Raw genomic sequence first — 27,643 nt, 5'->3', positions numbered from 1 at the left:
TAAGCTTCTTCACATGGGAAATATCCATGTGGGTAGACTTGTCATCCAGAGAGCAGTGATCTGTTGAAGTTAACACTTTCATGTGCTCAGAAATCAGGAAAGAAAGTGATATGTGAGACCTTCTAGGAAAAAAATTCATGACGAATTCTGAAATATCTGCAAATGGGTATTTGTACACAAAATGAATCCTGTGATCCTGAGTATGTAGTATATTTTTATCTTGATTTTGCAGATTGTTTCAGGGGTGAAGTGGTGAAGCTTTCATAAGAATCAAAGCTGACATTCAGAGCTGATTTTATTCATAAGTGCAGCCCACTCACTCCTTCGACCTTTCCATGCCTTAGCAGCTCACTGGAGTCACATGAACTCATACATTGCCAGTAGATTTAGCCACACACCACCCTGGAGCTGGGCTCGCTTTGTGCATGACCTTCACACCAGAGTATACAAGATTTACACTGGGTTCACTAAAGGGAATTTAGTTACTCTGCATAGAGTCTCTTTCTTATTTCAATAGTTGATTCAGTGAAGTATACTAAGGGCGGTTATTTACATAGAAAGCAGTAAGAGGACATTAATCCAAATTTGAAGAACTGAATATGAGGAAGACAGTGAGAGGACTTGAAGGATCAGTCTGCATGAGACTGGTAGAGAGAAGAAAGTTTTTTCTTTATAACTGCAGTTTCAGATAGATTTAGAAGAAATTCCAGAAAAGCTTAAGGGTCATAAGGCAAAAAAAAAAGCATAGTTTTATGAGAGGAAAAGAGACATACTGTAGTGGTTTAGGTTCACCAATCCAAGTGAACATATGAAACACATACCAAAATTAACTGAGGTAGAAAGTGGTAAGGCTTTGAGAAAGAGAATGAGAAAATGAGTGTAGCCCTTTTGGTACAATGAGGATCCAACGCCAGTATCCAATAGGCTTATGATCTCAGTTATGTATTCAATTATTTGAAAAGGTTTTTTTTTCTGATTTCTGTGTTGCAGAACCAGACTCCCCACCTCAAAACTTAGAATTAATAAATGTAACTGCAACAGAAATAAATCTGAGATGGTTACCACCTGAGCAGCCTAATGGTCTCATAACTCACTATGAAGTTCTGTACAGTGATTCCAGTGATTTTTTAATGAAAAATGCCTCATCTACAAGTATATCACTAAGTGAAATGAAGCCATATACTCTCTACAACATCTCAGTAAGGGCATTCACCAGACTTGGCTATGGGAATCAGTCATCTTTTCCACTTCTGGTCAGAACTTCTGAAACTGGTGCGTATTTTTCAAAAAATGAAAATTTTTGACAAGAAGTTGCTTTATGATAGCTTTTGATGGCCAAGAGATAAGTTTTAATAATTTTAAAAGTATTTGATTTCTTTGCAAGGCAGTGAGTTTGAATTCTGTTCTTTTTTATGTACAAAGAGTAAAGATGATTTCTATCAATTTTTTTTTTAAATGACCTTGTTGGTACTGTGTGTGTTTGAGTGTTTTTGATTTTCAAATTCAGCCTCTTTTAAAATGTATTTCATAAAAAAAATGGGATTCAAATCCAAATGTTTACAACATTGTTCACTGAAATCGGTTTATAAGAATTTTTTCCAAATCAATGAAACTGACTGAAATCTGTATTTTTTTCTTCTAGTTCCTGAATCTGCACCAGAAAACATAACCTATAGAAACATCTCATCAATGGAAATTGAATTATCATTTTTTCCACCATCCATTCCCAATGGAATCATACAGACCTACACAATATATCTCACGAGGACTAATGGGACTGAAGAAAGAGTTATAAACACTACTCTTCTGACACTACGTATTGCAGGCCAGTATATAATGATCTGGAACTTATGGCAACTGTGAGTTTTTCTGAGAAGTGTGCAACAGACAGACAGAGATATATTAGTTCATTGGTTGGACCTGATCCTTTCTGCCCTTACAGAAAGTTTTTTTGCTCCTCGTCCTGAGAAATAACTTGTGTCTTGTCATACCGTGGTGAAATGGGCATTGAGTGGTATAGAGCCTAACATATATCTCACTATTTAAAGATGTTTAAAGTACAAGGAACTACAATAGACTTATCATTGTAACAGACTTATCATTGTAACAAAGTAAATCCTCCAGGCACTCGTATCTTTCTGATCTTATTCTAGATAAAAAACTTCCTTTTCCACTCATCTTTGCATCTTTTCCTAAGTTCTGTCATTATTGCTGAGGCATGGCACAGCAATTAGTGCTGGGAACTCAGTACCTCCACTGCTACACTTTCAGAGTGCAGCCAAGGATAAATTGCAAAGCATTCTAGGAATATGAAGTATAAGGTGGTAATTAGGGCTTTGCCCCTTTTGCAAAGTATTTTGTGTTCCAAGCTTTCCTAATGCTTATTTCAGTCTCTAATGACACAGATCAGTGTGACAGGCTTATTCAGTACTTCAAAAATACTTAAAGTCCATTAAAATGAAATGAATGAATTTGTCCCATTGAATGGTTGTTTTATTGATCTTTTTGTTGTTGTTGTTTTTGTTTAGATTTAAATAAATATACAGAATATACTGTAGAAGTGTCTGCTAGTACCGCAGTGGGGGAGGGCATCCGTAGTTCACCTCTGCATATACTAACTGATGAAGATGGTAAGTCAAAACAGAAGTTTAAGTGCTACATTTTCTACCTGCATTCTTAATTTACTTTTACACTTGATGTCAGATATTTTTGATTTTTATGCACTTTTGTTGGCAGTTATGTCTCTCCATTTCTATTTGTATATATGCATGTACACACAAATGATTTATCTATCTATTCATTTATCTAACAATATATTAATCAGTACAAGCTATATGAAATTTTGTAATTGCTGTGCATGGACTTTTGATCTTACCAATATCTTACGACTCTGAAGAATCTTAATTTACTCATATTATTTTAATCTAATACATGACATTGTAGAATTAAATATTGTATTTGGTTTTTCAGTCGTGTGAGAGCTCGGGAAAGAGAAAACCACAAAAAGGAAGTTTGAATGGTCCAGGGACATTTCTGTGGGGTTTCTTGCAGGGAGATTTTTGTATTATTCTAAACAGATGAATGTACAGGTACATGTAGATAGATATGAAACGATTAATATTATGAAAATGCCCGAAGTAGCATGGACTTCCAAAATTAGCTGGAACATGTGCAGGCTGAGGGTAGAACACAGTTGTTGCAACCCCTGCTACTTTTCACAATAGGTCATGAACCAGCAGAGGAATTTTAGATTTTACTTGTACTTTCAGTACACAATGTTGTTTGCAAAGTTATCATTGGTGACCTCTCTAGATTCTGGAGAGGGATCCTGAAAACAATTCATAGCAAGAATCTTAATTTAGGTGCTGTGAGTCATATTTTGGAAAAGGCTGTGTCTGTTCCTCTCCTTTGCTTCAGGAGGAAATCTCTGGGAACCTGTCTAAAGCAGCATTGACAGAAGTAACCCACCAGCCATACTGTCAGTAAAAAAAACTTTGGTCAAGGGTTAAGTTGCTGGAGCAGACTGAAAAGAGCTAGATTGGATAAATCCATTTTTTTAACAGAGTATTTTTACTTAGAGCAATATAATTTCTATTCTTTAGCAAAAACCAGAAAATTCTCAGAATAAGGATTATAGAATGAACTAGACATGTCAAAAAGATGGCATTCACCATTTTATTGTATGGCCACTGAGGATAAGGTAACAAGTAAAACACAAAATACAGCTGTCAACATTTTTTAACAGTAAATACACTCACTGAATCCATTGTGTATTCATGAAAAATATAAAATTGTTTTTTCTATAATATAAAGACTGATAAAACCTTTATGCCAACTTTCAAGATAGTGAAAGGAACAAGAAGTGAAAAACAACAATATTTATAATACACCACATGTTCCGTATTCACAGGAACACAGTGTTCCAAGGTTCAGACCAAATGTTTCATAGATTTGCTAATAGTTATGCTCATATTCTCAATTTTCATGCATGACTACAGCTATGACCTGAATTTTTAGTGCATGATGCTCTTTGGTTTAATTTGAGAAAAACAAATGTAATTCTAATATTACTTCATAGTGATACATAGGTCCATGAATCAACGTGCAGACAAAGATACATTTCTCAATAACATGCTGATAATAAAGCAGTATCATTTATGCACACATTAGTTATTTTTCTTCAGTAAAATTAATCAGGACCTTAGAACAAAATCAAACGTGGTCTAGCATTTTCATTTATTTACAATGTTTCCCTACAGAGTCGGGATATGGTCTCATTTAGGGACCATCTTAAAACAAATTTTAAGGATCTCGGTGAATGGCTATCTTTTCATTTGCCCTTGTGACATGTTAAGTGTATGAATGTGGTCCTTATTTGATGGAGTGGATAGATTTTACTGCTGTAGTATCCCACAATTCTATCATCTCTCAGTGGCATGCTTATCCACTTTTCCACCTTTTGCCACTTTGTGTAATTCTTTACAGCACCTTTTTTTCTCAGGGGAACTATTATGCTGTATTTTACATGTGTTCATGTCTATAAAACTCTTGCTTTTATTAGAAGGGAAAAAAAATTACAGCAATGTACTTGGGCAGTAGGTGAATCACTGTGACCTAGCCATTGCCCTGTTTTCTCATGAAGCACTTTTTCCATTGAATCACAGAAACAGATGTTCTAACACCACCATGCAAAATCTTCTTTTATCATCTGTCAGAAAAAGGAAAAGAAGCTGTGCCTTAACATTAGCTGATGGATACTGTACCAGTATGGTACAAGGTTAACTTCCTATCACAAATAATTCAAAGCCAATTTAAAGATGCTGCTTCTCCGACTGATCTGAGCTCTTTAACAAGATGTTGTGTCCTGTTCTCTCATTTTATAGCTCCAAGTTCTCCTCCACAAGCCCTCACTGTAAAACAGTTGTTGGGTGTCACTGTGAAATTGTCATGGAAACCTCCGCTGGAGCCAAATGGAATTATCCTCTATTACACAGTTTATGTCTGGTAAGATTTTTCTGGAAGTAGTTCTGAGGATAAATGTTAATCTGTAACCTATCAGGAATGTTAGGTTTTTGTTACACAATATGTTGATTACATGTTTTGGGAGAACAAATACTCATCCAGCACTTAAAATACTGGACTTTTTTATATGCAAATGCCAAGTAGCCAAAAACCAGGGGAACAATTTCAACATTTGTAAGCCTTTTCAACATTTTTTTCAAAGGTTATGCTATAGTAAGTGAATTCAGATTTATACTAGAGCATGGTGCCTACTTTCATTATATTCTGATTAGGTCTGCTGCAAGGCAGGGCACAAACCCATGCTGAATTGTCAAGGAGATTTGAAATAGGCTTAAAATAGAGAAGAATTGTCTCCCTTCATAGACAGACTCTAGGAGACATATTCACAGTTTTCATATGTGCTAGCAATTATGTCTACTGTTGTATTTTGTGTTTATTACGTTCATAGCAAACAAGGATTTTCAATAAACACTTTTCATTTATTATGTTCTAGTTTTTTCTATCTAGACTTTTTTTTTATTTTTTTTTCCCCCTTATAATCTCCTGTGATATTTTCTCACCTATACAAAAGATTTTTGTCACTTTAAAACTTGCAGCTTCTGTCCTACTCCTTGCTGGTCCAACGATGTGGCATCTCTTTAAAGATCTGTAACTTCTACTGGGAGTGAAAACATTTTTTATTCATCACTTTTCATATATTGCATTTATGCTTTACCATTTTATTGCCACTACTAAGGTGCAGAAAGCAAGTACTAAAGTGCATGTTATAAGATGTGAACCAGATGTGAAAATCCTTAGTTGTTATGGGCATACTACTCTTGAGCTTATATTATTTTATTGTTATTTGACAGTTTTGGCGTAGGGTTTGGCCTCAGTTACTACTGATTTTTATTTTTTTTGTAAATTATAATTTCTAGTTAAGTTGATGATAAAGTGGAGCAAGCTCTTCTTTCCAGAAAAGTCAAATTTGTCTTCTCTTGTTAGTTCTAGTCTACTGGGAATGTCTGTTCTCTTTAAAATAATGATGGTCCCAAGCTAGGGAAGAGTTTCTTCATGATAAGGACTATGGTTTTGATGCATGCTGTGTTCAGAGACTTGAGGTCATGCAACTTTTCATCCTTATATTCCCTTATAACTTACTGCTTTTGCTTCTGTAAAAAAGATTTAGCCAGAATTATTTATAAAGAATTTCTTAAATTATCTATCTTTCTAAATATTGCAGTTAAGCAACCACACAACTTCTTGCTGTAAGCCTTGCCCCACGTTCTTTCTGCTCTGTCTTGTCTGTCCTTACTGTGCAATACCTAAATTTAGAGAGGTTTTAGGTATCATGTTAAGGCAAGGACGCTGGAGAAAAACTCCCTTTGCCTTCAAAGGGGTCATAACTTCACTCCTTCCTTGGCATGAAGGCAGGGGTGTGGAGGAAGGAGAGCAATTTTAAGTATTTAAAAGAGTTGTCTATACAGTTTCATCAAATGCATTGCAGAGGGAGATTTGACAAGGCAAATTGTTGTGCCATATAATTGCTGATCTTGGGAGGTATTCAATATATTTTGGAGGAGACTGTTCATCCCAGTGTTTCTCAATAAAGCAGAAAGAAGGTTACTACAGTTGTTAAATAAATGTTCCTTCACTTAAATATTTTGCAACAGTTATTGAAAATTTGATAACCCTTCTTTTGCTGATTTGGAACAAGAATCCACAGTCAGTAGAACAGAAATGGTGATATTTGCAATGTTTTCAGTTATATTTCATGGAATTTGTCAGAGGACAAGGTGGATTTGGGTGCTAGCAGGTAGTAAAGTGATTTTCTTCTTTCCTTGAGCCTATAAACTCATACTCCCTAAATGTAATTTTAGAGTATTAAAGGTGAAATTAATAAAATTGCTGAACTTGGATGTAGCTATAGTTTTTTGGCATTATCCTTTTCTGCAATTTTTTGTGAGATATTTATTGGCTAGGTCTATTTTGAGGTACAGATTTTTAAGAAAATATTATACACATTTTGTCAAGTGGAATTACACAATTTCTTAGAATCTGTGTTGTCTGCATTTTTGAAAAATATTATTTAAAACATTATATTATTTTTCTTCAGTAAAATCTCTTGGCTTAACTTATTCTGCTAGCTACTTTCTCCCTGTCTATGAAGGCTGCACTCACTTTGATTGGTGTTTTCTTATTTTTATGCAATCTCAGTTGTTTCTAAACAGAAAATCAACTTCCCTTGAAATATGTCAAGCTTTCTTCCTCTTTCTGTGCCCGTGTTTTTTGGCAACTCAGATATAAGAATGCAGTTACTCAGAGTAGAACTGTTTGCAGCACTAAGCTGTGGATTTTCTTCTTACTTAAATTATAACCAGATACGTATTTCCATACTAAGAATACCTTGGGCAAAGATCCAGGAAAAAATGTCTTTCTTTGTATAGTGTTTGATAACTGCAGCTGCAATCTCTTGTAAATTTTACTGACTCTTAAAAATGTCAGAAGTTTGGGAAAAATGTAAATGTTAACTTTCTCTGTTACCAAGAGTATTTCCCATGTCAAGTTACATTCCACTCAAAATCTGAGGGTTAGGGAGGATTTTTTTTCATTGTCATATATTTTCTCATTCCAGTTGTTTGTTAATATAATTATTCAGATGTATTAGATGGTGATCTTTGCTAATGGGACAGTCATTCAGTTATCAAAGGATGAAAATCTAGTAATTTTGAATCACTTTTTTTTTTTTTTTTAGTATTAGAACACATTGTCATTTGTGAAGAGCTTCACAATGACTCCTGGAGCAAGATATTTGGTTTTACTTATCAAATTATCATCTCTGTATGAAATCCTATTAGAGACACAGGACTCTTACTCATACAGAAATCTTTGAAGGAATGGAATGTTAGGTTTTTATTTCCCTACGGTATTTTTTCTTAAAAGAGTATGTTAACTTTATGAGGAGTATAAGACTTGTTGAATTCAGGTTAGTTATTTCTGTACCTTATTTTACTTTCTGATAATCATTTCATACCTACGCTAATACCAGTGTTTTATTAATGTTACATCTTACAGTCTTTCTAGGCGGGTTTTGACCTGACTGGAGTTCCATTCTGATCCTCTGCTACATTCCACCAGAATTAACTCAGCACCAGCTAATTCCTGTTCCATATCATCTTCTATTATTCCATTTATAACTTCAGCCTTCTGACCAATTTCACAGAGTCACAGTAGGGCATGCACCCTGCTATAATCTTTTTATATTTCGCTATTCCTGTCCAGGGAGACAGTTTAGTTATGCCCTACTGTGTCCTTCCCAAGGGTACCACATAACCATTTGAAAGCTGTTAATATATAGAAATACTCCTTAATATTTCATATAGCCATTGTCTTTGTTGATGTAATATGCAAACATATTTCTGTGGGGTTTTGGGGTGCTTTTTTTTAAGAAATAAAATGAAGAGCCCTACTGTGATGCCACAGTATAAAAGTTAGCTTTTCACCATAAAAGACAAAAAGTTATTCTAGCTTATTTTAAAAACCACTACTTGTAACTACTTTTAACGAAGTAGTTAAAAACTACTGGTTTTTAACACGACATTGCATTTTTCACTTTTGCAACAAATGCCATGACTATATATGGAAAGAGAAATGGTGTGTGTATATAATGAATAAAGTCCTTTATCTTTAGGAATAAAATGTCAAACAGGAGTGTAAATGTAGCAGAAACATCACTGGAATTCACAGACCTAGAATACAACTGTGAGTATAGTGCTTACCTAACAGCAAGTACAAGATTTGGAGATGGCAACATAAAAAGTGATACTATAATATTCAGAACTTCTGAAGGAGGTAAGCTTATATGAAGTATGAGCTTTTATTTTCATTCAGCCTTAAAATTCTGTCAGCCTTATTTAAGTTAATAAAGCCACTGAAGTAGAAGTGACATTTGACTTATAAAGAAGAGATATTCTACCTCTCTGTGTGGCTCTTTGTGTATACATGTATCTATGGTTCTATATAATTATGATAGGTATTTCTATTCATTTACTGGGAAACTAATTAGCATTTCTCTTCAGGGCAGATAAGATCCAAATAATTTCATTCTAAACTTTGAAATAAATCAAATTAGTTTTGAAATATATTTTAATAATTCCTTACTTTAAGCAGCTGTAACACAACTTCTGATAGGGCAAATTCTTCTTAGAGTATTCCTCTCAAGTCTGAAATGTTTTTAATTTGAAAATTTACTCTGTAAGTATACATTGATTTGTTTATTCTGTTTTAATTATTTTATATTTCCAACATGGAAAGTGACTTTTATAGGATCATACCTTATACTGTGCTTTGAAAGTCATTCAGTTTAATTTTTTTCCTGGTTTTCCATCAATCATATTGCTATAATTTGTTCCAAAATAGATAGGCAGGCATACTTCAGAATCGCCCTGCACAGATATAAAAAAATTCCCCCAACACCCAGCCACTGGGAGGATTATTATCTATGTGAGCCATCCCTCCAAAATCTGTCTACATTGTCAGGTTGCAGATCTTCACAGTTGCTATTGAAGCTGGTATGGAAATATGAATTGACTTTATAGGGACAGACTTTAAGGACCTGGTCCTGGGGTTCCCCCTCCCATTAATATTTTAATATTTTGCACAAACTAGAGCAGTACAAAGCAAGAGAGGTACATAACTCACAGTGTTCAGTACTCTATTGCACATTCTCTAGAGCACTTTCTTGGATGAGAAACATGGATTTAAATTCTCCTAAGCTGACTTAAGGAATAGAATTTAGCTCTCCTACATCACTGTATTACTGAGAAGAACCATATGCTGCTATTCTTTGTAAAATAGGAGGAGAGACTAATGGAGGAAGGCTTACAGAGGTCTTCCTGCACATTTAATAGTCTGAGTAAAGAGAAAGAAAGAGAAATGACCATACCATCCAAGCTTAAATATCTGGTTCACCTACATGAGTTGGGAGCCTAAATTCTGTTTATAATCAGAGAGAAAAAGGCTTTAAACTTAGGTTTTGTGAAACAAATCCTTTTTTTCCCTTACTAACTGTATTTGGAGTATAGACACCTAACTCAGTCAACTTCCATATCTGCAAATTAGATTTTCTATGTGCAAAGCAGTAAGTACAGGACAAATTCTATAAGAAAACTCCATCTGTTTAAAAATGCAACCAAATAAAAATATGGTTGAAAAAGTATTTTAAAAATTCATTTTTACAGATATAGTTTTATTTCATTATTTTGTGGAGCAGTTTCTATACCATAATCAGAAATACATTTAATTTGCCATAGGATGTTGTAAAATCTATTACAGTGGATATTCCTTGGGTACTAAAGTGTATAAAACCTTGAGGTACAACACTTCTAGTATGCTAAAACTAAACATTTTTCCAGCACCAAGTGATCCACCGAAAGATGTTACATACAGAAACCTTACTTCCACATCAATAATGCTATCCTGGTCTCCTCCTCAAAAGCCTAATGGAAATATACTGTACTACTCAGTTTATTTCAAAAACAATTCAGGAATATTCATACAGGTAAGCTTATTTTTATATTCTTTTGTAGAAGTCAATAAAATGTTCTAATAATTACTTAGAAATTAAATCAGTTTTATAGTCATCAATAAATTGGTTTTTCATAGTTCCTTTATCATGATGTAGTTTTTAAACTTACAAAGACAGAAGCACATCTTGTAATCATAGATGTTACATTGTGCATCTCACTGAGCATTCATATCATTAAGCATTAAAGTCAATAGATTTTGTGTAATATTCCATTATGCAAAGTTTTATGTACATGTGTATATATATATATATATATATGCATGCATACACCTAATATATTTATAAACTTAACATATGTAGTGGATAGACTCATAGCCCACTACATGCATGGCACACCCTCCAGATTGTTTCTTTTAGTCCAAGCCAGCAATGTGAATAAATTTCTGGTTCTGGTTTTAATTTTTAGTACATGTTTGTACAGTATTGAAAATATGAAGGTATTGTGAAAGCAGGGAATGCATATTTTTTTCATCTTTTTCTTACTCTCAAAAGGAAATTACTGTTTAGTATATTGAAGCAAAGATATTGATATTCTGAAGTTAAAGCTTAAAAGACAAATAAAATCTTATAAATAATATTTCGGTGATGCATTTTCATATAGGTTTTTTTGCTGTTGCTGCTTTCATTCTTAATTATGCACTACATTTATTAATTGCATATAGTCTTTCTGTTCTACTTTCTGTGAATATTTTATGGTACAGAAATATAATAAGAGAAGTAAGCTTCCTTTACAGGTTTTTGGTCACAAGTTGTATACAGTACGGAAGAAAAACAAGAAATATAAATTAATGGAAGAAAAACAATAAATATAAATTAATTTAGAAAATTATGTATGGCAAATAACATTGAATGCCTAAATTTATGATCAAGAAATGTTTAGGGTGAGGTATGCATTCACAAATGTTACACATACCTGTGTGTTAATAATTGCTGACACACTTCAGAGTATACACTTCTCTGACTTCTGTGAAGGTATATAGTTACCAGGCTCTGCGTAGTTTCAGGTGCAAGCAGGACTGTAGCATGAATTCATGACTGAGATTAAAATCAGGGCTACAGTTCAGAGCATAGATTAAAATCAATGATACAGCTACAGTTTACATACACTGCAACAGCTGTTTCCTTAAACCTCTGGACCAATCCTTACATGAGTGCATCACCTGAGCTGGCCTGTCCTATGAAGGGCATCTCAAGCAATTTTAGAGGAGTACAACGGACTTGGATTATTCCTGTTTTTAGGAAGGTGCAATTCTGAGATGAATGAGTAAGGTGAAGCTGACACACAGAGAGATAAAACTGCCTGGAATGTGTCCAGGATTCTGGAAATAAAGGAGGAAGATAGGGAAGATGAAGCTCAGTAACATTGGCCCAGCAAGGTGAGGGTCCAGTTTTATTACTGTGTGATGTAGTTAGGCCAGGAAAGGATGGTGGCACAAGTGGAAGTTAATGCTGCTTTGGCATGTTATGTGTTGTCAGGAGAAAAGTGCTGACAGTAGTTCTACCTCTGTGTGTGGAAACTACCATTTTCATCCTTCTGACTTTGATTTTTATCCCATCCCTCTGCCATCAGAAGATAGGTTTCAGCTGCTGTTGCATCTGTCTCTTACTGCCCATGGGATATGAACATTAATCTCTTGAATCATGATCAAATCTTAATCTGTCTGCTCCCTTTAACTCCTTCTGTCCTTCACTTCCTGTCTGTTCACTGTTTAGCACTGCAACTACCATATCTACACTGCAGTCCTATTCTGTACCTTGGCATTCCTGTGGATTCAAGACAGATTTCAAACAGGTGCAAAAAAAGCCAACCCATTTCTATCAGATATTTTATATTACTCTTTTTACAACCGAGAAATGCATGTGTGAAAGTCAGTTTGATATGTGACTATATATATATATATAAATACATATATGATATATACAGACAGTTGTAAGCTGCATAAGTATGCATACATATAGGTTACAACTATCTGTAACTTAGAAGTAAAACCATGTAACAGCAGGGTCTGTTACTAAGTTTTGTATTGCACACATTTGGAAAGAAAGAATCTTTGGCTGAAATACTCTGCGTCAAGGTCACCACCTGCTTATGTTTAACCAAACTGTATTTTCAGTTTGAGAAATTATACAGGAGAATTGAAAAAGTAGGTGATCTTTTCATATTTCACATTGTGGGCAGCCATTATCTATCAGTCTTTCCCCTGTTTCTTTGTCAGAACAAAATGCCAGAGGTCCAAGTCTTATAGCATATCTTTTAGATGCATGAACGAACACCCTTGCTGAAGAATATCAAGCAAATTAACGTGTCCTAATGCTCTCATAAACTGAAATAGATACAAAAGTCATAGAAAATTGGTGCTGTTCTGTTGTCTCAATTTCTCACTTTTCACACATTCTCAGAATGCTCAGGCATATTAAAATCTAATTAATATAAACCTCTGACTATTAATACATTAAAACTAGGAAGTTAGTAGCTGCAGAGTGACTAATTTTATTTAGGGAAAAAAATACCCAAATATAAAAAAGATCTGAGATAAAAGATACAGTTTACTCCTTGACATGATGCAGAAACTTGAGTTTTCTGTGAAAAAGGGAAAATTTATGTACCCTCATCAGCCAGAAAAATAATGTGTAGTTTTTTACTTTACTGGTGTACATGAAAAATAACACTGCAGCTGTCCAGTCAGAAGGCCTGGGGTGCTCAGACCTAAGTTTCAAGACCAGAATAGCAGAAGGAAATATTTAGTGATGGAGATTAGATTTAAGGATTTTGGTAGAACAGTGGGCTGTTTCTATGGGGATGCTGACAGTAGTAAAAGAAAATATGTCAGAGAGGGAGAAATGACTGGTAGCCAACTAGAAGAAACCATCACCTGCATTATTGTAGGTTCCAGTTCAGCTTTATCTTTCATTTTCTGCTGTCACAGGTCTAGGGAAAATGCTACTTCTTGGTGTATTTACCCTGTCCCAGTGCAGTAATGATATGACATATATGCCGACAGAGTACTTCCTTCACTGATGACGTGACACTGCACCACTTCTTCACATCACTTCCCTGTGACACTGCTGGGTTCCTACAGTTCAAGCTTTCACTGTTTGCAATAGCAGCTTTGCAAGCTTTGCTCCACAATGCCTTGCCTGGTGCTTGAAGCAATAAAATTGCCCAAATTCTCAGTCCTATCAAGGAAACAAATCAAAGACATTATGGAAGTAACGTCTCTTGGCTAAATATATCAATCTATGAAAGATATCGTTGACTTGAATGAACACTGTTACTCAATCTCTATATACTTATGTTTTGATTAGCATGAAAGTAGGAAAGATATTAAAAACATAAATATACGCTTCAGTAAATTTCCCCAGTGTAGGAACTGCAGTACAGATGAAAACTGTCCTGCTCTAACAAACCAGACAATGGAACCAGGGACAAGGACTTAAAAAAAGTCTATGATCCTTACAGCAACCGAATTTTCAACCCTGAATCATCCAACCTCTACCTCAAACCAAGCAAAGTGATCCCGACTGGATGCAGTTCAGAGTGAAATTCAGCTTGGTCTACCTTTGGGATCAAGACAAGAGAAGCAAACAATGTGTTGTATTACTTAACAATCAAACATTTTCTTTCACCAGTATGACCAAAGTAGGGATAAAAAGGGGAACTTCCCTACTGTAAATTTTAAAAAAGCTGGTCTCAGAATGGTACAGCAGACAAAAAGGAAATAACTTCACTTAGGTTTTTACTGCAACAGTGAATATTATGCTCCTTGAAGGATGTCCTGAATTAGCCCTCACACTGTCACCATTCTCACCTGATTCCCAGAGTCAAGCATGTGATCCTCAGACTCAAAAGAAGTATGCATTACAATGAACCTAAAGAAGAAAGGGGTTTACAGTGAAGAGAGCACCACCATGTTTTCCATATACAGCTAATTACAGCTTTATGCCACTGGAAATATCTGCCACTTCCTGATGTGAAGAAGATACTAGTTTCTACTGACACTTTCATGGCTTGAGTGTATTGCTTACACTTAGCTACTTTTAATAATCTGATACTTTGCTATGTCAAAACTTCTTTCATGTATAGATGAAGAAAGGGACAGAAGGAAGAGTTTCTTCAGCTGTAGCCAAAGATCCTAAGCTGTTTGCTTTCATCTGTGGCCACAGTTAATTGTTAAACTTCCTATAGTCTTCTATCCCCAGGGTACAATTAGTACAAGTTTCATCTTTTCTTAGTTTGTACCCACACAGTTCCTCCTGCACACTGTTACTTTTAATTATGCATTCCTTTTTTTTCCCCAATATTTTGTCATATCAGTAGTTTGAGATATCTCCACTCCTTGGACTCCTCACAGTAAAAGAATTACATCTTAAAATAGTTTTTGTTGAGCCACCAAAACCCTGTTAATAATATTCACGTTGGTTCACTGAGTCCTTAACTGCCAGACAGCTGGCTAAATTGTAAAGGTCTTTTTAAACTAAGAGTTGAATTTTCAGCTGTTCATACCAATAAGCTCCCATTAAATCTAGTATCAAAACTTGATGTGGTAGCCTTGATATTTTTACCTTGAAAAGGTAATTATTTAAGTAAGGTAATTATTTAAGGTCTAATTTTAAAATATCTGATTATTAGATGTTGTTATAAATTACTAATTATTCTTAATAATAATAATAATAATGATAGTAACAAAAGGAGGGTATTAGAATGCTTCTTCTGGGCCAGACACTTTCTGTCATACTCTGCTTGAGTATTGGAAAGTTTAAATGAATACCTTAGAATCTGATCAACAGATTCCTGTATTTTAACTTACAAAATGTAACACAAAACTCTTTCCAGCCTCTTTCAGTTAAGTATGAAGCTAGCATGAAATCCAAACTACTTCTAGAAGAAAGTCATATATTAAGGTGGATTCTTTTTGTATTTTGTCCTGTGTTGACTTAATCTAATCTATTGGGAAAAACTAACAGTGTGTTTATAGTCAGTTAATGAAAGTGGATATAAAAAATTATGTTCACAATATGTGCAGCTTCTGTTCTGCATTCAAAACAAAGGCTTTTCATTGCAAAACAAACTGTTTACTTATTTATGTCAGTACTAATGACTGCAGGCAAAACTAGGTCTTCAAATATAGGTATAAAAATCTCATGGAAATGAATGAGAGTGTCACCTATCGTTTTCTGCAAAAATAAAAATATTTTACAGAAAAACTGGTGAAGTGCTGTATTAGATATATAAATTGATATGCATTGGTGACAGACATCAAGATTGCATACTGAACTATCAGTTTGCACAGTACTGTTTCAGCTGTGTGATAGAGCATATAACAGTGGCTTTCTCAGTAGGAACTTGAGAAATGAGAAATATAATCCATTTTTCAGTATACACTTTTAGCATGCCTGTGCTTATATGTAGTATTTCTAAATTTTAATACCCAAATATTTCTGTTGCGTTTCTCCTGCTTTAGTAAGCTTACTCTCACAGCCTCTCTTTTTCAGAAAAAACATTTATTTGAAAGCTAGCTTGGATTTTAAAGAAGAGGAGGGTGTGGATTTGATCTAACACCAAAAAACAGGGGGCAGGCCAAATAGCTGGAATTCATCAGGGGGTTGGTCAAAATCCAGCTCACCCTGAAAATATTGCAGTGTAGAAAAATTAGGACTTCTTTGGTCCTGAGAAGTGTTGTCCATGCCATCTGCTCAGTGGGGCAATGTGGCTGCTGAAAAGAAATGCCACTGGCTCCTTGAATCAGCAGCAAAGATTTGACTTCCTACCCAGTGCTTGAGCTGAATATGCTTATGGGCTAAATAACTTCTCAACAATTTTCAAACCATGAACCAAACTGTGTTGGATCATCTAAGTCAGGTTCCTGTAAAGCAGTGGATGATTCAACACATTCACTTATGTGGTATAGCTGAACTTAGATAAATAATACGCTATATGTATTTTATTTTTATCTTCCAAAATGGTTGATTTTAAACAGGAATAGCCTCCTTAGAGGTGCTGATCTGAAGCACTAGCTTATTGCTGTAGCCACAGTATTAATGACATTTTTTAATATAGCTCAAATGACAGTGGGACTAGGTTCTGTTGCTATCCTTTCATTAGCAAGTAACTGCAGAAAGGAAATAAATTCTGTTGATGCTTTCAATTTAACACGGTCCACTCACTGTGGCTGTTTCCTTAGAGATAGTGTCATGGTATTATTGCAAGGGACAACTAGCAAAAGGAACAGTTTATCAAGTGGTGCAGTGAGATCTCTGCCACTGAAAGCTTTAAGTTAAAAATCTACTCTCATAAAAATGGATTAAAGAGAGAGAAGTCCTTTGGTTTGATTAACATGGATCAGCCAAGGCATGTGTGATTCATGTAATCTATCAGCAGTTAGCAGATCTTACTTTTTTCTTGATGAAATATGGATAAACACACCGCAATATTACAGTTTTAATTCTGAATTGGCATTCAACAATTACAAACAACAGGAGAAGCCAATTATGTGCTCTGTAGTACTTACAAGGAGTAACAACAGACCTCATAAAATCGAGAATTTCAGAAAAATCAGTACTCATTAGGAGTCAAAGCATAGGTTTTTTGTCTTCTGAGTATGGTAAATCATTTCTGCTGCTGTTGATGGCTAAATGGTTAACTAGAAAGTGAAATCAATGAATAAAAACATTTTAAGTGCTAACATTTTCTTTCTCTCTCTCTTTAGAATTTCACAAGTTATGGTAATGACAGCAACATCAGTGCGTCTCCATTTGTAGTGCTGGATGACTTGGCAAAATACAGCCATTATACTTTGTGGTTAACTGCAAGCACAGCATTTGGAGATGGAAACAAAACCAGTGAAAAAATAGATGTGCATACAGATCAGGATAGTAAGTGAATACTTTTTTAGTGCTCACTGCATATCAATGATTTTATTAAATATTTATTAAATATTCTCCAACTTAAAAATATTTTACTGTTATAATGGCAAAGTTAAAAAAAATACCATAAAGTGTGGTTTTCAGTGCTGCAATATTTATCTTTGCAAGGAAGGTATTTTGATTTGAGTCTCTGAAATTCTAAGAACATAGAGCACAAGCCTCTGTGGATACAAGCAATTAAATTATTGTCATAACCTTTCATTAAACTCTTTTCCTAAACAAATTTAACAGAAACGATTGTTCATATATGCCTTCAACTATTTTCCTTTTGATATTGAGAAAAAAATTATTTTTAAAAGTTGTAGAAAATATTCCAACTGACATTTTCAGACTAATTATATTTTGATCAGTTATTTCTGGTTGGGGTTTGGATGTTTTATTACTGTAATCCATGCATTTAATTTTTTGCTTATTATCTCTCATAGTCCCAGAAGGTTTTGTTGAAAATCTGGTCTATCAAAACATTTCCTCATCTTCTGTAAATGTAAGCTGGCTTCCACCATCCCAGCCAAATGGCTTAGTCTTCTTTCATGTTTCTCTAAGTTTAATGCAACTGGGAACCAGTAAGATATTATCTTTCCTTACTTACAACACAAGCATAATTTTTGATGATCTGAAGAAATATACTGATTACCTTCTGAAAATCACACCAGCCACTGATAAAGGATCTTCTGAACGGCATACTCTAAGTCTTCATATAAGAACTGATGAAGATGGTAAGATTAAGATATTTTATTAATTCCTAAGGAAATGTATAAAAAAACCACAAAGAACTTTATAAAAGAAAGAAAAATTGTGTCTATTTTTCTTGCTTCACTTAAAGTTTTTGTTATACAGTGACATGAATAACTGCTACACATTTCTAAGACCATGAAATAGAATTTTTTATTGTAACTCATATTTTTCTGAGATCACCCTTGTTTTTCTCTTTCTTTTTTCTTCATATAGTCCCAGAATCAGCGCCTGTAATCAAAAAATTTTCAAATCTCTCAACTACCTCAGTTATGCTTTCATGGGACCCTCCTGTTAAGCCAAATGGTATTATAATACATTATGATTTAAATCTATTTGGGCCAGAAAGGAATAGCTCATTCTCTAGCACCGATAAGTTTATTATTTTGGAAGACCTTCTGCCATTCACATTGTACAGCATTTATATAGTTGCCAGAACAGTAAAAGGACCTGGTCCACCTGCTGTGCTTCAGTTCTACACAGATGAGTCAGGTGAGAAAATTCATTTGTAACCAGCTTCAAAATATCAGCCTATGTTACTGCATCCATCTTAGATCTGAGCATCAGACCTGTTATGAAGAATTACTTTTCCATTGTTCTGTGAATGAAGAGATTTCAGAAGAAGAAAACACTTCAAGGCAAGTGTTTCTTGAGTGCTCCTCCTGCCACAGTGTGCAAGAGGAGGTCACATTCTGCATAGGATTACAAAAATAACTCCATGAAGAAATATCTTCTGCCTTTGGAATGCATTATGGTTTGCAGAGTGTCAGGGATTTTGAAGCAAGCAACAGTACATTTCTCTTCATCCCCCCATGTAATTTAAAAATGATAAAACATGGAAATATTTCTGACACATTCACACAGTTCTCCTTTACATGGACCTCCTCTCCCCTGCATGGTAAATTACACATCTTTTAAACATATGATGTGTTGTGCTCCATATACGGTGTAGGAAGCAAAGTATATCGCATTCCAGTTATATATGCAATATGACTTCTCTTAAATGCCTTAGTTCTGACAGTAGGGATGTTTAAGTGATTAATAGATTTGTTAGATCTCTAAGAAGATCCCTTGCTGACTAAACATGTATTCTGGATTAATGGAATTTGTTTCATGTCAAAGAGGAAGAAAAGATATTGAAATAGCAATGAAGTATTGTTAGCTTGAATTCAGATACAAATGTTAACAAAAGCACTTATGTTCTCCTGCATGTCTGAAGTGTATTGTTTTGCCTGGATTATTTGTGATTTGGAACTCAATAACATTTTTCTTTTGCAGTGCCATTAGCTCCACCCCAGAATTTGACCATTATCAACTACACCGCAGATTCTGTGTGGCTAAAATGGGATCCAAGTCCCCAGTCAAACGGTGTTATTATGAGATATAATTTTAAGATTTATCAAAACAACACTGAAAAAATATTTTTTTGGGTATGTTTATAATTAAAAGTGCATAATCTTTTAAAATATTTTTTCATACTTTAGGAAAAAAAATATGGTGACTATTTTAAATGGCTGTTACGCTCCTAGAATTACGAAGCTCCTATAAGTTCCTATTTGCTAAGACAGTTTATTTTCCTTCCCACCATACCTGTAATTTAATTTTTCAAATTTAACAGGAAAAATTGTTAGATTTTAATGTGCTTTGAGCTTCTAATGTTTCATTAATGGTGAGATTTATTAATCTTAATTTGTATTTTAATGTAAGCTTGATGTTAGAAAATTACAGAAGTTACTTGCTTTGTGGCTACCTTTGTTTAACTATTTAGTACCTATTGACTTTCAAGATTGAAAAAAGCAGTAACTCCTAGTCACCTTAAGAAAAAGTAAAAACTCTTCAGAGGTCTTCATTAAAAAAAAAAATGAAAAATTGGCACAATAAGAACTGAATAAATTGTGACTGAAATAGATGCTATATAAATATTCAGGGCCAGGATGGGCGGAGCTCTGAGCAACCCTATCTTATGGAAGATTCCCTACTCACAATATGGGGGTAGGAAGTGGATGATCTTTAAGGTTCCTTCCAACTCAAACCAAACTATGAATCTGTAATTTTATGACATACAAAATTTGATCAAGGCTTAAATCTGATTGCTTGCATGGCCTCAGGAAATGCTTCATGAACTGCAAAGGCTGCAAGCTGAGGTCAGGATTGCGTCTCAAGCTTAGAAACTATATAATGAGCCCTGCTCATCTGAGACGCTTGTAAAATCTGCAGGACAAGGCATTGCTGCGGTGAGGTCTGCTGTTATTCCCCTTTGTGGAAGTGCTGGCATCATCCCAGTTTCTTCCATAATACTTGAAAGGCCACCATGCACACATGAAAGAGGAACTGTGGATTCTACAGTGGATTCTACCTTTAGAAACATATTCTTTGGGTATTCATAGAAACCACCAAAGATCTCTCCATCTGAGGCAGACTCAAATTAAATTAGAATACAGAAACAGGCTGAAGCACTTGAATGTGTCAGCTATGCCCTACATTTCTTCATGTTTTGTAGTGGTTTATGGGCAAGAAATTAGATTAAGGTTGTGTCAGCAAGGCAGAGAAAGAAATTTATATAGAAATACTGTATTTAGGTACTGTAATTCTCTGATAGCTTGGATCCCACAAGATGTTCATCAGAATTTCTTGCTGAAATTCAGCTTGCTGTTATTATAGTCTTACCATTTGAACAACTATGCCTTGTATGGTCCGGGAAAAACAGATCCAAGGAATTGAGCTGAGGGTTTTTTTGTTGTTGCAGTTTTGCTTTTAGTTTTAGCTTTTTGTTTTTGTTTGCTTGTTTAAACTCTTCATCAGTCTATGTAGAAACTGACCCATGACCTCTTCCACTGCAGGGGTGTAGCAATGAAGTAGAAGGTGAGAGGGGTTGATGTGAAGCTGGAAATAGTTTTCAGTATTTGACTGAAAGCTACTCAGAGTAGAAGAGGCAAAACTATGGCTGTAAATCTTCTGTTCACTTCAGTAGGTTCAAAGTGAAGTCCACAATGTTTCTAGAGATTGTGTACTAATAATATTTCTTTCCTTAAGAACATTTCAGGTTCAAACCATGAGACAAACCTCGTTGGATTAGACCCATACAGCCCCTATTTTATCAGTGTCTCTGCATTTACCAAGCTTGGGAATGGCAATCAGTTCAGTAATGCTGTCCAATTTACAACAATGGAATCAGGTTAGATGTGACTTTTTCTAAGTTCTGACAGTTTAAAATATATTAATATTATTTTCCTTGTATGCCTGAACAAAAGTATTCCTCTTCTGTCCAAAGAAAACATAACCTAACACTTAGTCATTGTCTCTTGCCTGTGTAGCACTGATTCATATTCCTATTGTAGACTGGGTTTGAAGTCTGATTTCGGAAGTGTAGAATTAAAAATGTCCTCGTCTGAAATGAGAGGCTTATATGGCTACTATAAATCTTTTAATAGCAACACAGATAAAGGAGGAAAATTAGATAGGTATCAGTCTTTGCAGATCAAAGCAGTAATTCAGATCCCTGTGAAAATAACTGGAACAGTAGCAGTATCAAAAGCAGCTGGACAAAAGATTGGCAAATGAACTGGAAATTATATTAGACAAATATAAATTTTTAACTAGTGTTTTTTATAATGTATTTTAGGAAGGAAGCTAGCCACTAAGAGTAAAATACTTTACATTCACTACAGAGAGCCTGTGGGTTTGTGAAACTGGTTGTTGTGCAAAACTGTAGCTCCTTTGCAACTCAAAGCAGGCTCTGTAAGAGCTGTCAGTGCAGGGGACAAGCATGGGTTAGGGAGCTCCCAGGTTCCTTTACACTGTTAGCAAAGGGAGCAGATCCCAAAATAAAAAGATCCCATATGATGACTACATGTCTGCTAAGATCACATTTCCAGTGAAAGATTCTTTCCAGAAACTGTAAAGCAGAGGTTCTGGGGAAAAGTTACGCCATCAGAAATCTGCACCATCATTGAGCTGGTCCATTTTGGCTGTTGGACCCCTGCAGCTGAAGGTGGTCCACCTCGAGAGCCATGGTCACCCATCAGTTGTTTCATTTCATCACTGACATTCCATACTTCTGGTACTTTCTTCAGTTCTCTTTAACCAATAGTTAATAAATAATTGCTCTATTTGCAACATGACTATAATATTTTCTACCTTTATTAATTTTTTATGAGCATTTAAAAAATTTCTTCTGCTGGAATAAAGATTTCTTCAGCAAATAAATGGGGAACAGTAAGTTAAAAGAATTGATATGAGAGCTATGAAACCTGCCCAGTGATTTTTGTACAGACAAGTGTGATATAGTGCCTGAAAGAAATAAGGCTGACAGATAAATAAGGAAATAGATAAATAAGGAACTTCTGCTGTTGATGTTGTTGTTATATGTATGGAGTAGGTTTATGGAGTATGTATGTTGTATATGTTATAGTACACTGTATTTTTTAATAAAATGGGGAAAATATGAGCAAAAGGTTTTGTTGGGAAAACAAAACTGAAGCACACAATTAGGAAGAAGCCAGACAGATGGCCTCTTCTGTCTCAAGTACTAACATCAGTCATATTCAGAGTAGCTGGAAATGAACAATCTAATTAGGACAAAGTCATAGTTTCATCCTTTCAATGTGTTTCTTTTATTAATTTGACAATGCAGTGTTTGACTCTTGCTCTGAACATTGGGTCTGCTTCTCTAGTGATATTGTTCTGTGACTACAATTTTAATTGTGTGTGCATGTTAATCTTTGATACCTGTGTATCCTTTAAGTGCCAGATGCTGTACAGAACATTGGTTGTATTGCAATGAGTTGGCAATCGATCCTAGTGCAGTGGGACCCTCCTGCTTCAGCCAACGGCATAATCACACATTACATCATAGCAGTTGAAGGAAATTCTACAAACCTTTCATCTCATGATACACTGCATACTTTTAGAAACCTGCTTTCCAATGTTACTTATCAAATTAAAATAAAAGCTGCAACATCTGCTGGTGATGGTGAAGAACAGATATGCAATGCCACTACTCTTCCAGAAAAAGGTAAATAATTATTTAAGTTAATTTTTTGTTTAATTTCAATGATGAATATGAAACAAGCAGGCATGAAGAGACTGCTTCAATAAAGGCAGTTAAATCATTCTATTGTTTAATTTTCTTGCTAGTAGTGAATGAAGAGAAACAGGGCTTCCTCTTTCTCCTGTTTTAGAACACACCTAGTGATGAGAATAAATTGCCATTTTTAAAAGCACACTGAGAACATCTTTTTCCATGTGAGTTATTTTATTCATTTATGATCACCTTTTTTTTTTTTTTGTCCTATAATATCTGCCTTGTTCCTAGTATATTTAGCATATTTGAGATTGAATGTCTGAAAAAATTTTTGGAAGTGAAATTTTTTGTTGTTTTGCTTTTACTAACTGACAGTGGTATGAATTCATTGACAATAAAGCTGTTCTGAATTCAGGAAATTGAGAATTTAGCCTCTACAAGCAAACTTTGTAATAACTTTCCATGGATAGGATTTTTTAAAACAAGAAAGAAAATTGCGAGCTAAATCCAAAGGAAAACGTAGACAGGTTTTCTGGTATTGAAGTGAAAAATTGTTACCCAAAGTCTCCTTCGTTTTTCTCTCCACATACACACTTCAACCTTCACCTAATCTTGTCAGTGTTTTCAGTTGGCATGTGAAATATGGAGATGATATTCTGTGCAAAATAGAGTCAGTTCTGTGTGACTAGCTATGTACCTAGCTTCTAAACTGAAAGTGGACAGGAGCTCAAATCTGGATCCAGGAAGCAAAGGCCTGTTTCAGTCCTCCAGTCAGGGATGATTTTTACTCTTGGGACTATTTCTTGGGATTTTTTTCTTCTTTGGTAATAGTTAAATATAAAAATTTAAAAATTATGTTAAGCAAGAAACATCCAGATAAGATTTCACTTTTATACCAAATTACAGGATAAATTACTGCATTTAGCTCTTTCTTTTTTTTTTTTTTTTTTTTGGATGAAGTGACATCTGTTTATACAATGGAGTTGAGGAGGCCTCTATTTCAGAAAAGCTGGATAATTAGAAAACACAAGGATGGAGTGGAGGAGCACAACTGTGCCCCATGAGGCTTAGAAACCAAACCTAGCTCTTGTAATACTTTATTCCTAAGTTTTTGGATAACTTAAAAGATGAGTTGCAGCACTCATTCTCATATATACTTCAACTGAAAGAGTGAATTTTCTCAGATCTGTCAAATAATAAACACAAGAATCTGTGTCAGCAATAAGGTTTTGGTTCAGGATGGCAAATGGAGGGGAGCAGCTCGGCTATGCAGGCTTGGGTCAGACATTGAACTTGGAGATCAGATTTACCCTTACTCTCAGATTTCTTGTTGCTAGCTTCCTGAGTGGCATGCACCTCCACTGGATCCCTCTGGTCCACAGAGCCTTGGTCTCCCATTATGAGCTTTGATTTCCACACTTCTTAAAATTAGACTTGTGGATGTGCATGTCTGAATGACTCTGGACCATGTCTGTGTTGCCAGATGAGCTACTGCTGCTTTGGTTCCAGATCAAATGGATGAGCTCCAAATAAGGACAAGCCCCTTGCTGGCATATTTTGGCCAACATTGTGAAAATTGCCAGGGTTGTACTTTGATGACTGTCCCTCCTCCTGATACAGTCTATCCCACTAAAGCCTGGCCACATCTGTTATTTGAACTATGACGTGGCACATTCATACACATTTCTGATAAAAATGTTCAGTCTAAATTGGCTTTCTCATCAACAGTTCCCTTACAAATGCTGCCAGTTTGTGATCCCTGCTGGTCCCCCTCTGTCCAGAACCTTGGCAATTTAAGACATATGCCTGGTTCATCTGTCATCTTGTTTGCTCAGAAACTTCTGTTCTTCAGCAGGGCTCAAAATCCAATTTTGAAAAGGCAAAGGAATTGTTTAAGTATTAGGGAAGAGCATACTCTTACACAACATTTTACAGTATTGGCTGGAAATAATGTAGTTAGCTGAGCTGCTGTGCTTGATGCAGTTGAGTATGCTCCTGCATTTCTGAGCATTTCTCAAATGCAACACTCAAAGCTTTCTTTTACACCATGGCTGCTGAACAGCCAATCCTCCGAGCCAGAGCAAGACTGAACCTGGGGTGGAGTTCAGACTTGGAGATAGTTGCGTAGGAGGGATGTTACCCTCTGGTAACAGAGGAGAACAGGAGACTTCCCAGGTGCTTCACACCTTGAAGGATGGGGGAAAGGCTTCTAGCAGTGTTAAAGAAGCCTGACACCTGAGAAAGTTAACTGTTGGGATTTCTGGGAAATTTGGGATTAGTTTTTAATTAGCCCTTGAGGAAAAACTGAGAAAGCTGTGGATTAAGCCTGGGCTTTAGCGAGTGACTGGTAGTGTTTTATAGTGTTGTAAAGAGTTGTGCTAGCAGGGGAACAAACCCAAACTAGACTTTTTTTTTTTTTAACAGTATTTGTTTTATGTGTCTTATCACTGGTTGTTTTCCTAAGTGAAGGATTTATACTCCAACACATGTACTTTTTGCCACAAACTCTGCACTAACCGTTTCTTGCTTTGTTGTTGCTTAGTCATATTTTCAACAAACTAGTTGTTATTATTAGGACATTTCCTTAGCTATGTGTTTGTATGAATTGTTTTGTAGTGACTGGATACTAGGAATTGGAGATTCATGGATGGGAATGGAAACAGTTTTATAGCTGTTGTCAGCTTCTTATTTATGGTGGTCTAAGATTAGTCACAGAATATGTAGCCAGCACTGAGTCACTTGCAATGCATTTATTTCTGACATAAAGTGAAATCGAATTTGGCTCAGTGTCTCACTGCATAGCATTTGACCTTTAAATTCTTGGCAAGATTATTTACCTTTTTGAGGTAAATTTGTTCATATCTGGGTACAATTAAACATGAATCATGAAGCTGAAATTTATGAGGAGATTAGTACTGTTTTGTGTCTAATCTAGCTCCATTGTCATGGTAAACTACCTCTGCCAGGCTGCAGTATGTTATAAAAGCCGTCGGCTTTGTAGTGGTAGTATTAGTTTGTGATTAAATACATTATAAGGAATATAAAAGAGAATATTATATACATACACATGTGTAAATGAGTTAGGATTTTATGACTGAATAGATATCCTTGGATTATCTTCAAGATAATGCACATACTAAAATGAAATTTTATTAAGCATGAGTGAATTTTTAGAAGTAAGAGACAGCCATGAAGTAGTAGGAAACTTCTCCAAAAGGCACACCAAAGCTGTGAATATTCAGTTAACTCACAAATCTGAGGCAAGTGTAACAGTCGTTCAGTTTACAATAAAAATAGAGCAATTAAAAAGCCAGTTGGGGATATCCAAAGCATGAATAATACAAAGAAAACTGCTTTTGCTTTACTTTTTTTCTTTCAGATGTTTCTTTATAGACTGTTCATTATTTTATGAGAATATTAATGATATTGATTGCAGTATTAAGATACACAGAGTAATTCCCCTACTTCTCCCCCTTACTGCTAGTCTCATACCTGAACACAGGCTTAGATGACATTGAGGTCCCCACTGTACTCTGGTGACAGTCCCTACCATTTGTTTTCTGCTAAACAGACATTCATTCATATCTTACATTTAAAAGAAACATGGCTAGAAATTTGCCCAAGAAGCATTTTTTCATTTAATCTGGGCTTCATTTTCCAGGCCATTAATAACTTGTAGCTATACACAGATGTATGCCTTGTGAATAAAGAAGAGTAGTGCCTAAAGGAATTGGTGATGGGGAAGTTTCTCAGGTCTTTTGGTGTGGAGGTGGAAAATTGACATCATCTTTTGTTACATGTGCACAAAATGTCTTTACTCTCTGCACAAGGAACACTCTAAAGGTTCTGGATTTGTATCTGGAGTATGGAGGTTCCCACTGGAAAATACGGGCCTTTTTTAATCAAACCTTTGAGAAGCACAAAACATAGCAAGAGTTTAAAGCCATCTTCACATCCAAGGAAATGCTTCACCATAAATCCTTTTCCCAGGATCTGCCAGTTCATGACAGCTCTGAGCTGGAGTTTCATGATTTTCCTCATTAAGTAGTGCAGGAAATGACAGATGACCGTGATGCACTGTAAGAATATCTAAACCCATGCCCTCAAGTGGTTCTTAGGGCTGCAAGTGAGATGTGAGGTGCAGATGTGTTGCCCTGGTTATTCTGAGGAATCAGCCTGCTGCAGAGTCACTCTATTGGAAATGGCAGAGCTTCAGTGTCCCCTGTCACTAATGCAGAACAGGGTTGTGTGTTTCACATGTTCAATCCTTGCTCCAAGCTCACATTTTGAAATTGTATTAAAGTCAAATCATCCAAAAATTGTAGAGTGAATTAGGAATAAGAATCTTTGAACCACTTCTTTCCAAGATAACTAAT

General features: G+C 35.3%; 1 protein-coding gene across 1 annotated transcript in view; it reads left to right on the top strand.

Annotated features, from left to right (window-relative positions):
- LOC131573888 (phosphatidylinositol phosphatase PTPRQ-like) overlaps positions 1-27,643 on the top strand; it is a 121,870-nt gene that overhangs the window by 40,877 nt on the left and 53,350 nt on the right. Inside the window, exons 31-42 of the mRNA XM_058828235.1 lie at positions 991-1,272; positions 1,643-1,825; positions 2,529-2,630; positions 4,884-5,004; positions 8,693-8,853; positions 10,416-10,561; positions 17,296-17,461; positions 17,938-18,228; positions 18,461-18,736; positions 19,523-19,674; positions 21,278-21,419; positions 22,989-23,258. Of these exons, the coding sequence (XP_058684218.1) occupies positions 991-1,272; positions 1,643-1,825; positions 2,529-2,630; positions 4,884-5,004; positions 8,693-8,853; positions 10,416-10,561; positions 17,296-17,461; positions 17,938-18,228; positions 18,461-18,736; positions 19,523-19,674; positions 21,278-21,419; positions 22,989-23,258 (2,292 nt within the window). The remainder of the gene's footprint in view (positions 1-990; positions 1,273-1,642; positions 1,826-2,528; positions 2,631-4,883; positions 5,005-8,692; positions 8,854-10,415; positions 10,562-17,295; positions 17,462-17,937; positions 18,229-18,460; positions 18,737-19,522; positions 19,675-21,277; positions 21,420-22,988; positions 23,259-27,643) is intronic.

The sequence above is a fragment of the Poecile atricapillus genome, chromosome Z (genome assembly GCF_030490865.1).
Source record: "Poecile atricapillus isolate bPoeAtr1 chromosome Z, bPoeAtr1.hap1, whole genome shotgun sequence".
Classification (NCBI taxonomy): Eukaryota; Metazoa; Chordata; class Aves; order Passeriformes; family Paridae; genus Poecile; species Poecile atricapillus.
Note: the sequence above shows the minus strand (reverse complement) of the source record. Positions and strands in the feature narration are given on the sequence as shown.